This window comes from Melanostigma gelatinosum (assembly GCF_949748355.1).
Source record: "Melanostigma gelatinosum genome assembly, chromosome: 10".
Taxonomy (NCBI): domain Eukaryota; kingdom Metazoa; phylum Chordata; class Actinopteri; order Perciformes; family Zoarcidae; genus Melanostigma; species Melanostigma gelatinosum.
In genome coordinates this window covers 23,936,260-23,953,158 of record NC_136643.1, presented here as the reverse complement: position 1 = coordinate 23,953,158, position 16,899 = coordinate 23,936,260, and the positions used below count along the sequence as shown (strand labels likewise).

Here is a 16,899-nt window from a genome sequence, read left to right as displayed (position 1 = left end):
GTTGGAAAAGCTAGCAAGTGGACTTTTGCGTCAAACTTCTTGTTCCCAAGGTCTCAAATGAACGTTCACGCTCAGAACACTGGACCGTCTCACGGTGTGTCCGTGACAGTGATGCTCTGCTCCATCTGAATCTGACGAGAGGACTGTGGGCGTCTGTTTGAGAATTCACAGCTAAGGTGTGAATATTCATATTCCAATTTTTTGAAATAATGTGCATTTTTTTTTATTGTTTTAGTACTCAGACACTACTACACTAAGGGATGAACGATTTATTCCATCGGTGTGTTATAAAACAGTGGATTATGGACATAAAATGCTTGCATTTGTCCCACACTGCTGCAGTGCTATAAACTAACGTTGCACATTATCTCCACTATTCATAGACGTCAATCTGAAGAGGACTTTTCTAAATTCTTACACCTCCACCAACTGAAAAAGAGCAGAGAGGAGTAAAGCATATTATATGTTATACGCTGATATATGTTATCAGCGTTGGCAGCTACTATGCTCACACATACACACATTATCAGGGCAGAGCAGCTCCCATGAGCGCACTAAAAGGTCTTTCATGGCATTCAAAGGCTCTCTGCTCTCTCAATCAATGGGAAGCTGCCTGCCAGGCAGACTGTGTTGTTAGAGACCAGAGCTCATCTTCTGTGCTCTCAGAACTGCTGCACTGAGAGTCTAAAGCTTCACAGTTTTACCACATATCAGATATACCGTCATTTCACTTCAAGACACATTTAACAACACGGCGACATTACGAGGCAGAAACTGTAAACATGAGTACAGGAGCCTCGAGGGGGGAAGCTGTTCAGACCATCGACGAGATGTTAATATCAAACAAACATCACATTCATTCTTCATTCTTTTCCCTCCCTGGTGTTCTCTCGGCTTGCAGACTGCACTTTACCCACAGTCATTGTACAGGGACGCATGTATCTAAGACATTTTAATATTTATGTCTTACTCTGTGCTCTGTCAAGTCTTATACTTGCACTCATGAATAATTCCACTCAAATAAGCACATGACTGCTCACTGAAGGTTTTACAGCATCAAACTGTGAATTATTCACTGATGAATCACGCTTGAGCACAAGAACATTCTTCATTTTTTCATAATGGATAAAGTGTAACTAATCTATAAATATTAAAACACACTCGGGTGCCATATGCGTCAACATTGTCGTTTCAAAAACTACACTAAACCTCGGCAACCAAACACACGATTGTAAAAACTCAAGAGTTAAGATAACGTGTTTTATTTTTTCCTTCTTGTACACAGCTTACATCCACCGCGGGTTTAAAAAAAGAGAGTAATCATTTACCCAGAAAGGAATCAGGGGGAAGCATGTGACTCAAGAAAAAAAAAAGAAATCAGCCAGGTCAAGCACAGTGGCTGCCAGACCACAACAGCCAGTCAGCTGACCGACTGAGTGCGAGCAGGGGGGGCAAATTATGAAACACCAGGACTTCAGGCAGTGAAGCATAAAGGAGCGTTTATTGTACCCAGTACAGATTATCATAAACTCAGCAGTGTAAGAAACACATTGTGAGGGGAGGTGGACTGAAGCCTATACAAGTGCAGACGACCCCTGCTGCTCGGAGTGGATCCCATGATATAATGTGTGTCGTCACGGCGGCCTTTGGTGGAACTTCGGCCTTTAAAAACACACACACACACTCCCTCTCTCTCTCACACACACTTTACAGGCAAGGTAATATCTTCTCATCCATTCTCCAACCTTAAAGAAACAGTCTGCAGTAGTAGCATCATAAGGATTGTTTTTTTTTTAAAAAGGTACATGTCTATTAGAGCCTAAACTAAACAGCTTATACATTAAAATCAAAACAAATGCAGCCTTATAGCAAAAATATATACTTTATATACGTTTGTCTTCGCCCCCACCCCCTCCCCATTCAGAAACATAGATAATAAACACAACAAAAAAAAATAAGAAAATGCAGAGAATATCACGAATATCTTCTTTGTCCAAAGACAGTTAAAGCGATATGTTAGTGGACACACAGTCTTGACTGATTACACCATGCAAAGAGAAGCAGAAGGCTCCCTCCCGTTGACGACGTGTGACTGGCAGAGAGGCGTCCAGAAGAAGGCCACCCTTCTTTATTTAGTTTAGTTTTTTACTTGCATGCAACATCCCGATGCTCCGGCCATACTGGTGCATCAGAGGAACTAGTACACGGCCAAGAAAACATCAAGCACCCAGACTGAAATACAAAATGAAATAAAGAGCAACGGGACCGTTTATCATCGAGGACTTCTGCTCTTAATGAATTAACGCCTCTGGGAGAATATGTACTTGGTGTATGCGTCCCTTTTGGAGTGGAGGAGATGGAGTGCTAATCATCTCTGAACTTTTGAGGACCCAGCAGTGATGAGCAGTCGTGAGAGGAGTCGCACTGTATCGACTGTGGGCGTCTGAAGGGAGCGGATACAATCTCGTACACACGGGCAGAACGATTAAAGTTTTACACAGTTACAAACGAGAGCAGCCCAACCGACGAGCCTGAAATACAGCAACGCCCCAGAAACCTGAGAGCTCAGGGTCTCAAACTAAATGGTAAAACAGCTGGCATTTAAAAAACAACCGGAAAAAGGTCTATCTACAGAAAACTGATCTGTGGTTTTCAAACGTGTGTGTTTGTTTGTCAATCCGCTTTTGCAAATTAAAGCCCTTTCACGGATTCTTGTAGTTCAGATGTGGAGACATTAAAATGGAGGGGGAACCAAAAAGGCAACTATAGAATAGTGCTGCATTTAGAGTATCTCATTAGATTTTTTTATTTATTTTTTTTAAAACTCGGTTTGGTTACTTGATTGTTTTTAAGAAAAGCAGATTGTCACAAAATCAGAAATGCAACAAGTCTTGCAGTCTCGTGCAAAGAGGGGGCTCTGTCTTTTAAAGATGGCGGCGTGTGGCCTCGCAGCCCCTTTTTGCAGTCCAGTTCACCCTCACGGGTTTCACAACCCTCTCTCTCATACGATGGCGCTGGAGTAGATCTGTCGCAGGCGTTTCCCCTCATTCATTCTTAGCTTTGGAGCTCACAGAGTTTTATGAAGGTTTTCCATTGGAGCCGGAGAGCAAACCACGAAGGAGCGAGAGCGCGAGGCTTTCCTTCCAGGCGGCTCAGCAAGTTCCAGCTCTGGATTCGTAAGAGTGGGCGTCGAGAGACTTTTGGGGAGTGTTTGCGTGTGCATGTGTGTCGTGCGTCAGGTACTACCCGCCCCCCCCCCTCCTCCCGCTGCCTGTTAGTAGCCGTAGCCGTCTGGGAAGGGCAGGCCTGCCACACACTGCTCCCCGGCATCCAGCAGGTAGGGGGCCGTTTCCTCGTAGTGGGTGAGGGGCACGGTGTCGTCGTCCGCCCCCGGCAGGCTGTCCGGGTCCACCTTCAGGTTGGGCCTCTGGTTGTCGGGGAAAGCCATGGAGAAGAGAGCCTCCGGGTCGCACACAAACTTATACACGTACCTCTCACCGGCCACCTGAGAGACGAGACGAAAAGACATTTAACTCGCATGGTAAAAACATCCCGATACTTCTTGTGCTTTGTGATTGCATGCAGGCTAGTGTCCACTCATGAGTCCTATGGTTGTAATCTCATATCACTATCTCCACTAGTTTAGCCCGCTTGCGGCACAAAAGTTGCCGAGGCGAGCGGGCGGACAGAGGGAGAGAAAGGAAAAGGGGTGGACGTGCCTTTACCTTCTGCATGATGCCCTTCTCGTAGTAGTAGCGGAGGGAGCGGCTGAGCTTGTCGTAGTTCATGGCCGGTCTGTTCTTCTGGATGCCCCAGCGACGAGCCACCTGAGGCGAGACACACGGGCACAGAGAATTGCAATAATCTAAATCGATAATTGATATTTTTGTAAACTTGTAGTTGAGAGGAGCAGAGGTGGAATGTGAGAAGAGTCCAGCATGTGGACAGTAGGGGACTGACCTCCTCGGGCTCAATGAGTTTGAACTCCATGCCGCGGCCGGTCCACGCTATGAAGTGGCCGTTTGCCGGGTCGTCCAGTAGCGTGACCAGGAACTGCCAGAGCTGCAGGGAGCCCCGGCGCTGGTAGGGAGGGCCGTCCCGATAGACAGAGGGCTCCTGTTTCACTTTGCCTGTGAGCGGGATGAGAAGATAAAAGTCAACACTGGACTCCACCGCCACCACAGTGTGGTGAGACATTCCTGCCAGATGCTGACTGTGAAGTGGACTTGCTGTTCATTATGCACCATGAGAAGTCTGGACTTCATGTGAATACAACGTCTCGTACTTTTGTGCTGATCTTTTAAGAGTTTCTTCTTACCTTCTAATCTTTCAGGGACCACACAGGTATCGTCAAAGTACAGCTGATGATCTCTGTCGAAGGAGAAGCCTGCAACAAGACAAGAAAAGAACGCAACGTGAACGGGATGGAAGTGGAGCAGCGGAATAGAGCGTGGGAAACGGGCTTTATGTTCAGACACGACAGGCCAGCATATACAGCCGGGCAGCTTCCCAAGAGTGGAAGCTCGTATTGTGCGGAGCTTCTGCCAGCTGCTGACGTGAGAAATGAGACGTATGTGCGGAGCAGCTGCGCCCGATTCATTGACCCGCTCCCTTCCCCCCTTAAGCGGCCGTTTCAATGCTAGTGACCCGTTTGGATTTCGCCAATGCGGAGCTTTTCGGCAGCTCGATAAGTCGCCGGGCTCTGGGTTTACAAACGATGAACTTCACGAGTGAAACAGTTCAAACATCTGAGACACACACACAAAAAAAAAAAAAGACAAGAACTTACTTTCATGGTTATTTTGGTAGAAGCTCCCCGCTCTCCCAAACGATGACTGACAGTTCGGCACTTCTGTAAACAAAAGAGGACGGGTGTGTAAATTTAGACCAGCGACATCCTCACTGTTCATATCAAAATGTGGAACGCATCAAAGTCCACCTCGCAGCTGACAGATATATTTGGACCGCCGCCACTGTGCGCAGCTTTGCTCGATGTGTACAGCGGAGCCGCTCGGCCCAAGCTCTATCACCGCGTTAAGTCACGCTGAGAAGTATACAGGATAAAGAGGTTAAAACACATGGCGGCTGCTTATGTGGGGAACAACCTGTTGTCATGTTCATCTGCAGCTCCAACAGCTCACAACATCCCCCGCATGTCCACCAAGCCTTTAAACGAGATTAGCACCATGGTTGCTGTATTAAATCTCAATGACAATCGAGTTAGGCCAGTCCTCCCCCTGAGGGGTCAAGGCCTGTCTTCCGTTCGCAGCAGCGTCTCAGCAGTGGGTACCGACCCCCCCCCCCCCCAATCCATTATTCTGTTTCCTGTCTACTGATAAGGCAACCAGAGATCAATCTTGAGCAAGTGTTTCCTCAAGTCTCTGTCTCCTCTTGTCCTCACTGAAGGAAAAGAGTCTGCAGGAAGTCATAGTTATTGCCAAGTCTGAGAAAAGGAACCACGGAATTATTCTAGCAGCGCCCTCTGCCAAATGATAACAATGATCATGCATGGATTCAAATCACGGCGTTATATCTGCACAAATTGCTTCGTCATCATCTGCAGACCGCCAACGCGGAGGCAACAGTATGTCCCATATTGGTAACATGCACTTCTTGCATCCAGCCAGAGATGCTAGGCCTCCGTGACGTAGGTATTTAAAAGGCCATACGAAGCTAAGAGGATTTGTCATTACATCACTGCCCGAGCCAGCCGGTCACCCACCAGGCAGAAAAGGAATGACAGGACGTGAGTGAGCGCGAAGAGATTGAAGAAATAAAAATTAAAAAAAGAGTTTCAGGAAAAGAGGGATGTTAATGCTTCAGAGCGGGGACAACAGCTGGGCGTGTGGGCGTTGGGATCAAACAATGCACCGCCAAGTCGCTCTGGCTTGTTTGACTTTAAATGGCGCGAGTAAACAGCAGCTCCACCATGACTGTTTGACGAGGACCGGCAGCCGTGTGTACTCTCTGAAACCCCCGAAATGAGAATTTCCAGGCTCTTACGACCGACTCGCTGCGCCGCAGGTCACCAAGTCCTCCGAGGGCTTCTGGCCGAGATCTATTCCAGGAAGGCTCGGCGAAGAGGTTCGCTGCACCTGGCTGGGTGACCCATTTACTTTCTGCCCTTGGAGGCTTAGGCTGAGCTAAAAGACCCACTTTGACTTTATTGGCGTGACTCTGGAGGGCCGATGCAGATTAGGCTTTGAGGGTGTGTGTGTGTGTGTGTGTGTGAGTGAAATGAGCACCTGTGCGCTCAGGCCTCTGCTGCATGCTAAAACTCGCGGGCGTGTGTTAGTGCCCAGAACAAACACGGCCACATTCCTCACCCTCTGGCCGCTCTACTTCCACACAGAGCCCCAGACAATTACTTTCACGCAGCAGAGCTACGGGCTTCCTCGCTCTGCAAGCGCAGGGAAACAGATATGCAGAGAGCCCCCCACGGGGACGTCTTGAGAGGTAATGGACTCTCCTCGGCTTATTTCGCGAACAGCTACTCGTATCCGCTCACCAGAGTCGAAGCAGAAGTCGCGCGGCTCCGGCTTGATGGCCATGAGGTGGAAAGCAGCCTGTCGCGGAGGGCCCGGGGGACCCATGTTGGGGACGCCCTGCTCCGCGTATCGTGGGTCGATGAGCTCTTGCTTGAAGCCGTGGGACGGCACAGCTACCAGCGGCTCCGACATCTGCCGGTGGTACGGCGGCCGGCCGTCACGTGGCAGACTGTTGTTGCCGCTGCTGGGAGGCTGGGGCAAGAACTGGGGGCGCCCTTGCCTCTCTGACGTGGGGAAAGGTAGACATGGCTCTGACATCTGCCGCTGGAACCTAAAGATGGAGGAGAAAGTGCGAGGTTGTGATCAGAAACACTGCTTCGCTGCTTGAAAACACTACGAGGAAAACCCCACGTACACCCAGATTGTGCAGTCGATCTCACCTGTGCTCAGCTGTGAAGCTGTTGGCATCCTGGGGCGCGCAGGGCACGGCGAAGGGGGGGCTGTGGCTGTGGACCGGGAGGACTTGCTGGTTGGGAGAGCCCGCGGTCGGGTTGGAGACGTGGGGGTGAGGCGGGGGTGTGTGCGTTCCTGCCGTGCTGGCGGGGCCGCATGGAGAGACTGGCGTCGAGGGGGGAGTTAATGGCTTGAACCCGGGAGTGGGCTTCCTGTCACAGGCACTGTGGATGAGGAGACGGGGTGACGCAGTCAGAAGTCAGTCAGCGGTGGGAGAGACGATCAATATCCAGCGCCGACCACATACCTGTAGCTGTAAAGGCACTTCTCTCCGTAGGGCATGGGACTCCGGTCCTGGCGACAGGGAGAAAACTCTTTGGAGGGAGTCAGCTCTCGTTTGATCTTGGCTGGCGGCGGGCCATGAAACATCACTGGACACAAGGAGACATACAGAGAACACAGTTGAGTGCATTCGATCAACTCCAGATATCGCTCTAATTGAAGCCATAAACAGAAGTGCAGCAGTTATCTTAACCACATTTTGGAACTGATGGATAAATGGACGTATGGACAACGTCTGTGTATTCCCTCGACTGACAGAGACACTTAGCGGCAATTTATCATCCGGCCTAATGACGGCCGACTCCGTGCTCTGGAAAAACAACAATCCGTCCGCCGCCGCTAGGCAGCAACTGCACTGCACACACACCAAAGGCTATCAAACTTCACGTGTGACTCCCATTAGGGCAGGCCAATAACAATACCCATGAATCAGCGTGGCTGTAATCTAATGGCGGTGAATGATTTTCTTCTCCCGCGCTGTAACCATTAGACACTGGCTGCAGCTTTCTGCGCATCGGCTGCAGTTTCCGGGGCGCCACATAATAGCCAGGCAGAAACTAGATCCCTTGGCACAGAGGGGGGAGGGGGGCAAATAAATCACCCAGGCCGCTGATGGACCTAAGCAGAGTTACAATTGGAAAACCTGATGGCTCGAGAGAAAGGTAAATAAATGAAGAGATTAGGCATCTTTTCTGGGTTAACGGACAAGAACTCTACACGCAAACGCCGCCTCCTGCACCATCGGCGCTACAACGTGAGCTCCACGCACCTCCTATGAACTGAGAGAGAGGACGGTCTGCAGCCTGGCAACAGACGCAAATGGCAAACTCACTTCTCAGTATCACACACACACACACACTGACAGCACAAGGTCAAGGACTACGCCACAGCAGCACCTCACAGCGAGCTGAGCGTATACAGTAGAAGCAGACCTTGGACGGGGCCCTCTTATGAAAATACATACATGTCAATGCATCGACCTCAATTATATGTTACAGCACCAGAGGCTTGCGGTCAGTTGACAGTTCGCTGTGCCACAAAGATTTAACAGGCAGCCCAGGCAACGACACGCAGCCACCACACCCTGTCTCCACCTCCTACGCATCAGACGAATACATAAACTCAGAGAGGCCGAGGGGAGGGGGGGGGGGTACAATGCTCCACTGGTCGTAATTCAAACATCCTCTCAGCTGCAGAAGCAAAACAGGAGGCCGTATGGAGAAGTGTGAGGGACGGTTATGCTAGTTCAGCACTGAAACAGGCAGCTCTGAAGCTCTGAAGCTGCCCCCATCCACTGGAATCTAGCCCACTTCAGCAGCAGGGCCCGAGTGCGGGAAAGTGTGAAATCAGATTAGGGGCTTGGCTCATGTGGTGCCCCATGCCAATCGGCTGATTAAACTCAAAATGGAGGAGAGCGAGAGAGGGAGGGAGGGAGGATGGGGGAGAGCTGCCTTTTACCAGCACTGTGTTTTGAAGAACGGTGCTCTTCCTCGGCAGGATGGAGCGAAAAAATTAAATAAAAAGAAGATATAACAAGAGAGGTGACCTGGACATCTGGTCAGGGACTCAAAGCACTTTCCTCAAAGCCAAAAGAAGAAGCCTGTGTGTCGATGCGGTGCCGCTGAAGAGTAAGACTGAAGAACCAGGCCGAGCTAAAACATCCAAACCGTGACCGGGTGTGACTGATAGAATGCCAATAGCACACACACACACACACACACACACACACACACACACACACACACACAGATCAGAGAGGAACTATGAAAAACAGGTACTCACAGCTATCCGACTGGAAATCGGGGACAAACTGTTCGTCATCGGGCACCTGGGCTGTGAAGATGGATGTGCAGAATGGAGCACGTGAGAAAAATAGAGCACATAACCATTTTAATCTCTCACGGAAAAGGTGAAACAAGGGGAGAGAAAACTAATCTGCTGGAAACTGGTTTATTGAAAGGCTTAAAAAAAAAAAAAAAAGGATTTTAACAGAGAAAGCGACTTTTAGACAAATATGGGTCTCTGTCAGCAGTTTCTCATGCACAGGACTTTGCTCTGCGAACACAAAAACAATATTTCACATTCCCTCCGAGTTAATCTTTAATCTCATAACTCGAAAACACTTTAGAAAACAAAGGACTTAAAGGAGAAGAGATGCGTCTTAAGCGGAACATCATTTTGCATATAAGCAAATAATAATCCCACTGAAATGATTTTGCAGTGTTTAATAGATGGAGGGCTTTCTATGCCAAGAGGCAGAGCAGCAGAAAACAGTGACGTACAAACAATAAGATTTACCTTCTGCAATCCAGATCTCTTGCAGCTGACTGAGGTCTTGGAAGAGATCTGAAAGTGAAGAAACAGAAAGACATTGAGTGTTTTGGTCGCCACCACTTATCACTGAAAGATCAGCGGTCACGTCCGGCAGCGTTACCTTCCGTGTCCTGGGCCAGTTCTGTGTCCACAAACTTCCTTTTCCTGTCGATCAGAGGCCTGCTGTGTGACGGTTCCGCCACGTGAGACTTGTGCTGTAGGGAGGGAGAAGAAGAAGAAGAAGAAACGTCAACAGGAGACGTCACAAGTGCTTTAGGAATGCACAGTGATCTATGGCGACCGTAAGGAGGTCCATCCATAGCATAGAGGCGTGTGAGGATGTGTCCACTTACACTGGGTGGGACCATAAATGGGACCTGCTGGTCATAGAATCCGTCCATGTTATCTCTGTGATTTGGGGGGGGGGGGGGGGGGGGGTTGTCTGCTTTAAAGCGACAGCGCACGAGGTCACGTTGTGGGGTCACTGGAAAAAAACACAAGATTGGAAACAAGTCAATAAAACGGTGAAGGCATGTGGGCACATTTCTTTTGTTTTTCCCCCAGTTGTCTGGGTCAAAGCGATTGGGATTCACAATTCATTTTTTTGGAGGCCATACTGGGTGTTATTATTTTGTCACATCCCCCTGCGTCCAAATGAGACGCTGTAACAAGGCCACCATCTTGTTATTTAACCAACGAACTCTTTAAACTGAGCTGGGAACTGCAGCACAATGTAAACACAAGTCATTATGGAGCACACTTATGTACGCCAGGCTCACTGGCCATCTGTAGGGCACTACTCTCCACTACAGTCAGCAAAAAGGAGGCTAAAAACAGCGTCCCACTCTTTACAGTGTGCGTAACGGTCTGCGTAGAAAGTCTTATGCTGACCAGCGTCTTCTCGAGGCTCGGACCTGCTGCTGTGAAGTCAGACACACTCCTGTAACAAATAAAGTTCCCTTCAATGCGACAACAACAAAGGGCTAAGCCGCTGCCCTCTGTTCTCACATCTCCCTCAGCAGAGTGATGTGAGCCACTCCATCTCCAGTTAATGGATGACGAATGCAGAACGCTGCAGGGCAATCATTACGTGCGTGCCAATCACATATTACACTTATTACAGTACAACTAGCTGTACGCGTATGCTTATAGAGCACATCAATCAAGAGCAAGAAGGAAGTTGGTAATATATTCTTTGCTATGTGGTTAAATTAAGGAAAACAGTAAAACATGTAGTTGCATAATTGGAGACTTTACTGAGAGAAAAAGTTATTTAATTAACTTTTTATTAGGGGTGGTGGGGGGGACAACTTTAGTGATATAAAAACAGAATGGGTGGTATAGTCCCTAAACGCACCAGAAACTAGGCAACATTTACCACCACAGTGGTTGTTTTGAAAAAAAAGAAAAGTAAACAGACAAACTTGTTTACTGCGTAATTCACACCAACTTTCATCAGTGAGCGAAGACGTCAAAATCAGCTGATTTTCGGCCGAAGCTCTGCGGCGGCTTGGAGGGGGGGGGGGGGGGGGGGGACACCCACTCCCTCTACTCCTCCTCCCCGCCCTTCCCCCACCCATCCCTCCCTTGTTTTTCTCAATGAAGTGAAACTCGACCCGTGTGGAAACAGAGGAGAAGAAAAAAAGAAAAGAAAAATCTCGTCCATTCACAAAAAAAAATAATTCAAACAGTCTCCTGACCGCACTGACTAAAGCTAAAGCTACTATGCACACAGATAAACACAAATATCTTTAATATCTTTAAATAAGATGACGGTCGTTTGCGTGGTCTAAAAGAGCGTTGGAACAACATCTAGCCATAACAGCGCTGCATAAAAACAAGTTTTTTTTACAGAAATAAATATTGCACCTTACCTTGTATGTGTGTATGTACGTCCTCTATGTCGAAAGATTACGGTATTAATATCCACAAATACCCCAAAAACAACGCGTCGACAGCAGCGTAGTCGTGTGCGCACTGATACACTGTATCTGTGCGACTGCCCTCTTCGACTCACAAAACTTGACTGAGCTCTCTGTTAATGGCCCGGTCGGTTTTTTCCCCCTGAGCTCGAGCGGCAACGACAGAGACGCGCGCTGATTGGCGGAGCGACGCTGTCAGTTAAAGCAAGCAGCCAATGGCGTCTCAGGGGCCTGATTAATTATGCATGAGGATTCCGTTTGGCCAATCACAGCGCAGCAGAAGCCTATTTTTATGAATGGCTTGATTTCATTCACATTTTTTTCACCCCTCAGCAGGAAAAGAGGTGATGATGAGGTTAGTTAATCTGTTTATCACCTTTGTTCAGAACAAGAAGTCTTTAGACAAGCACTGGTCCAATCAGCACATCAAATACATTTATTGACCCAATGATTCACTTTGATGCAAGTCTTTATTTCCTTTTTATTATTTGGATTTTCAAATGTGTATTCACTGCATGTATTTTGTTTTACAACACCAAGGTCTAAATCTTTGTGGGGAAATCGCAAATCCTCCTTTTTGGAGGGCTAGAAGTACACACAATTATTCATATTGAGTCTAAAAATTGTGGAATCAGCATATAAAATGATCTCCCAACATGTGTTACATTTAAAATGTGTGTAATTTAAGTTAATACTCAGAGCAAACCCAAAAAGTTTCCAAGTTGACCGGAAAAAAAAAGATATCCTGACTTTGCGATGCTCACAATAATATGTGTGTGTGTGTGTGTGTGTGTGTGCGAAGGAACGGCTGTTGGAGCCCCAAAGGTCAGAGGTCATGAATAAATAACCTTTGTAATTATCACCTCGAGTCACCAAATTAGGAATCCCTTCATATAAACTCTGCCACTGCGCACACAGATACCAGCAGCTGGTACGAAAAACCACAATCCCCGGCAAATCCCTGCAGCCGTGACGCGGATGTTGTGAGCCTGCTGCGGAGAAAAGACAAACACACATGTGGTTGTGACATCGGTCGGACTGAGCTATCTTTGTTGGCCGTCCCACAGGTCGAGGGCCAAAGGCAAACGGCTTGTCTTTCAGGATATAAACTCCACTTGGAGATGCAAAGGCGCTGGAAAATGTGGAGGTGAAAGAGGGCTTAAAAATATCCCCCGTCGAATTCAATCGCACATGTGCGTGAAGCATTAAATAGCAGAGCACATATCTCAAAAAGCAGCAGCCTGCAGGTCCACCGTGCGGCTGCACCTCTGCGTCGGTACGGATGTGGTGGGTGGTCACTTGGAGGCGTGTGGAGAGTGAGCACATTGTGTTGCTGTTCTTACTCTTTCCTTAAATAAATGTGCCGTATGCAAAGGGTGACATGCTGCTTGTGTACATACCTCTCTCTCTGGATGAGTGTGGGCGTTTGCGAAGGCAGGGCGAGATTTAAAGCACGAATCTTACTTGTTCCCCAGAAGACGACACTACTTGTAGGTTAGTGTGACACTGGCGTTAAAAGCCAGGTCAGCGGTGCTGCCAGTGGACGCAATGTGAGCTAATCCTGATCCTGAGAAACCTTCACTCAACCAGGCGATGACGCCACAAAAACCCAAAGCCTGGAGCAGCTCAACCATGATCCTCCGTGTTCGCGTGCGCGCCGCTCTTTACTGGGCCGACAATCGGACACAGATTTGAGGTTCAAAGTTCATTTTTGACCTCGGAAACGTTCCGGGTGTAGTTCCCCTGAGTTCCCTTTTTTAAAAGTTCAAAGTATTTTGTTGCTAGGAGTGACAGCAGAACAACTACAAGGCCCATGTAGTGAATCTCAGTTTGAACGTCTAATATTTAATTTGTATTCATGCAATACGGTCATACAACTCACAAACCTCGTGGTCAAACTGTTTTCTGTTTCTGTTAATCTACAATACACAAACCAAACATGTAAATATGAACACGGAGCCTTTTTCTCTTTAAAGAATTCAAACTCTTTTATATTGGTAGTCCTTGGTCCATCAGTGAGCCCGACCTTTAGTCCCATCACAGCCGAAAATACCCGGCGCTGCGATGAAGCTCAAGTGGGTGAGAGCATTGTGATCAAGAGCCTTGGCAGTCTGTCCTAGCTTGTCTGTCAAAATGCATATTTCCAAAAGAGTTAAAATGGGGGAAGTAGTGCCTCTGGGCGCAGGATGCTCTCTCACCGAGGGACAAGATGTGACTTGCCTGCTATTAATAGTACTTTGGGAGATAATTCCTGCCTTGTTATTTTAGCAGCCGTACTCAAGAAGATACGCCAAAGGCAGGCTTCTCTTCTGAGGCTCCGAGTTGAATAACCACGCTTTCTTTTATTGTCTCTCCCTCCCATTCGCAATTCAATGCTTCCATCTTCTTTTGACATTTTTCTCTTTTCATCTTTCGTTCCCTCGCTCTGCTTTTACTGGCGTCTGAGAAGCTGCCGGGCCGTAGATCAGAGGGCCAAAAGGGCAAAAAGATAACGAGGAGCTACAAAACCTTCAATTTGTTCTTTTGGAATTAAGGGATTTCTCTGACTGTTTCCTCTCGAACACGAGACAAAACACGCCCGAAACCACGCTAGCAGCTCAGTGAGCTAAATGCTAACCATGACAATGCTTGTATTTTGCTGTTTAGCTGCTCCGATGTTTGCCGGCACCATTTAGTGTAGTGTGCTAGCGCGCTACCATTCTTTACTTAGTGTGTTAGTGTTCGTACATCTGAAAAGTATCATTCATTTTGCAGGTTTTTGGTCATAAACCAAAGTATTGGACACATTTTAAGCTGATAATGTCGCTAGAGGAAAAGTTCATTCATCCTGCGGCAAAAACTACTGAGCTAATATCTTAAACAGTTGTAGTAGGGGAGTAAAAATCAATAAGGACAAACAACAGAGCTACAAATTATTCGTTTATTCTATTTTTAACAGAGGGCTTTCATTGTTGATATTTTTAACAACAGGTAACTTCAGCATTTTTCAATCTGGACCCTATTTTCCCACGTTTTTGTGTCTCAGTGACTCATGGAAACAATGTGATTAACAATGTGATCGCTCGGGAAACTCCTCATCGATGCACTGACAGGCTCAGGGTGTTATTATAAGTGTCTGACGACACCATGAACAGAACCCGACAGAGCTTTTCTTTACCCTTTGCTTTCTGTTTGTTGTTGCGTCACGTGACTTGTTGCCACAAGAAAAGTATGAAAACACGAGTCAGAGTTGGAGAGTTTGTCGTGTTAGAGCACAGAAAGCGTAGCTTAGTGTTATCTGAAAGATTTCCAACGTCATGCTGAATATTTAGCCGATATTTTAGTGGACGTACATTGACGGTGCTCCTGCTTTTGTTTAGGATTGCCTGATATAGTTAGATGTTGCTCTGGAGAGTTCCTTCTTCAAACCATTATCTCATCGTTTGTTCATTCTCATCACAGATCTCCTCTCAGTCTCCATCGGACTGTTTAATGTCATCAGTGACTCACGGCTGTTGTTGGATGTATTTGTCTTTAAATGATTCATGAAGATCAATAAATCAGGCTCCTGTCTTTATCAGGCACCATGCAACGCATTCGGATTAACTCCCCAGTGAGTACACATATGTTTGTAAAAGCAGAAGTACTGTATGGAGTTCAAAGGCCAAATCCAATCACCTTAAGTAATCCAAGAGTGGCATTTCTTTATGTCAATTTAGACGAAAATAAAAAGCGACAACATTCATTTTCTATCACCTCTGTTTATTTGGTAAAATGTTTCGTCCATGAAAATGCCAACAAACAGTGAGGGAGACGTACTGTACAGACTGCAGAGGCTGGATATATTGATTTTCAACCCCTTTCATCTAATCAGGTCCTGGCCTACGCGGGGGGGGGGGGGGGGGCGGTCTGTCCTTGACCCTCTGAAAGTCCCCCACCACCACACTGACCCCAGAGGGGGAACAGAAGGCTCACATCACAGACGTAGAATTCATAAATTTGATAACTTGATTAAATGTCATCTTGGTTACATACAGGAGGTTGTTGCTATCATATGTAATATGGGATCTGTGATCCGCTCTGTAAACTCTATTTCTACGACGTGATGATTTAATGTACATGTAGAGCAGCAACATGCTGCAGGGGGGCTGTGCTGTATCTGTGCTTCTGATGTCACTCAGTGCCGCTAATCTGTCCCAGGACGAGATCTGGATCACACTAGTTAGGGGGGGGGGGGGGGGCTCTGATAGACTCGGTTGACGAATGGAAGCGCTGCCAATTAATAACAGAGTTATGTGGTGGTCGTAATAATCACCCCAGATATTAAATATCATACAGTAACGTGTCACACTTAATAAATGCCACGGTATTGATTTCGTGTCTTTTTTTGTGCGTTTATCGTGCGGTGCACAGTATGACCGGGGATGTGATCGAAAAGGGTTTTAAGTTTCATCTCGACTTGAAGATAATTGGCTGCAGAATCGTCGGTTGAACACGCTGTGAGAATTAAGACTAAGAGATTATATCCATTGAACTTGGGTTTAATTACGACGATTTAAGCTTCCCACTGCTTCCAGTCTTTATGCTAAGCTAAGCTAATTGCCTCCCAGCTTCAGGTCTGTGTACGCACTGACAGGACAGCGGTATATCATCTTTTAATGAATTAATTAGTTAAAATATTTCCCAGAATGTCAAACTATTCCTTTAAGGGAGAAATGTACCAGAAATGTATTAAAGCTAGTGTATGTGTGGCATTCCTGGTTATTTTTTCTTGAGTAGTTTTTCTTTTCTTCTCATGAATAATATGACTGATGAGATATTTCCAGTGTGACTACAGTATTTGTCATTTGACAGACAAAATCATCCCTGTGAGGCAGGTTCTAGTCCAAGGACTGCTCTCCTGAGTCATCACTTTCAGCTTTAAGAGTCACACAAGGTGAAACCAGAGATGCAGGGACACCAACTTTTCCACCAACAGCAGCTTGAGTCGACGAGAGAGTCGTGTGTTTTGCAAGAGGTTTTCTTTTTTTCTTCAACAGGAAACCTGCCCGGTAACTAAGCATAGAGCCGGTGGCTGAATGTGACAAGCTTGTTGTCCCTTTGCTGAGAGTTGCCAAACATCTTTCTCAAAACCAAACCAAAAATGTCCAACGGAAGAAAAAGTTAACCAGTGTGATAAACGTAGGCGTCCATGGCTGGACTTTTCTAACCAACCTCTGCTGCTAACTGAAGGTTATGACACAGAAATCACGACGCTGGGTTGCCAAATATTGACCGAATAGTCTGCGATGTGCTCGTCTGAATGCGACGGGCCAGCTGTTGACAGTCATTTCTAGGGCAATGTGTTGCAACAAATAATCATCATCCTTTCTTTGCGATTGAATGATGTACTTTTCATCCCG

At 47.0% G+C, this 16,899-nt stretch overlaps 1 protein-coding gene across 1 annotated transcript; it reads right to left on the bottom strand.

Moving 5' to 3' along the window:
• Positions 1 to 1,482: 1,482 nt before the first annotated feature.
• On the bottom strand, positions 1,483 to 11,609 carry etv5a (ETS variant transcription factor 5a). Its single transcript, XM_079276500.1, has 13 exons — positions 11,471 to 11,609; positions 9,950 to 10,080; positions 9,718 to 9,811; positions 9,582 to 9,629; positions 9,066 to 9,116; positions 7,249 to 7,372; positions 6,929 to 7,165; positions 6,509 to 6,819; positions 4,790 to 4,852; positions 4,319 to 4,387; positions 3,961 to 4,130; positions 3,726 to 3,827; positions 1,483 to 3,505 (listed from the first exon to the last, which is right to left on the bottom strand). The coding sequence occupies exons 2-13, from the start codon at positions 9,995 to 9,997 to the stop codon at positions 3,275 to 3,277; spliced, it is 1,548 nt and encodes a 515-aa protein (XP_079132626.1). The 5' UTR covers positions 9,998 to 10,080; positions 11,471 to 11,609; the 3' UTR covers positions 1,483 to 3,274.
• Between the last annotated feature and the right edge of the window lie 5,290 nt (positions 11,610 to 16,899).

What these genes read in the sequence shown, in the direction of transcription:
- etv5a (XM_079276500.1), bottom strand. Translation starts at nt 9,997, where the DNA reads ATGGACGGATTCTATGACCAGCAGGTCCCATTTATGGTCCCACCCAGT. An exon ending in AACTCATTGAGCCCGAGGAG is followed by an intron (nt 3,828 to 3,960) that starts GTCAGTCCCCTA and finishes GTCTCGCCTCAG; the next exon opens with GTGGCTCGTCGCTGGGGCAT. An exon ending in AGAAGGGCATCATGCAGAAG is followed by an intron (nt 3,506 to 3,725) that starts GTAAAGGCACGT and finishes CTCGTCTCTCAG; the next exon opens with GTGGCCGGTGAGAGGTACGT.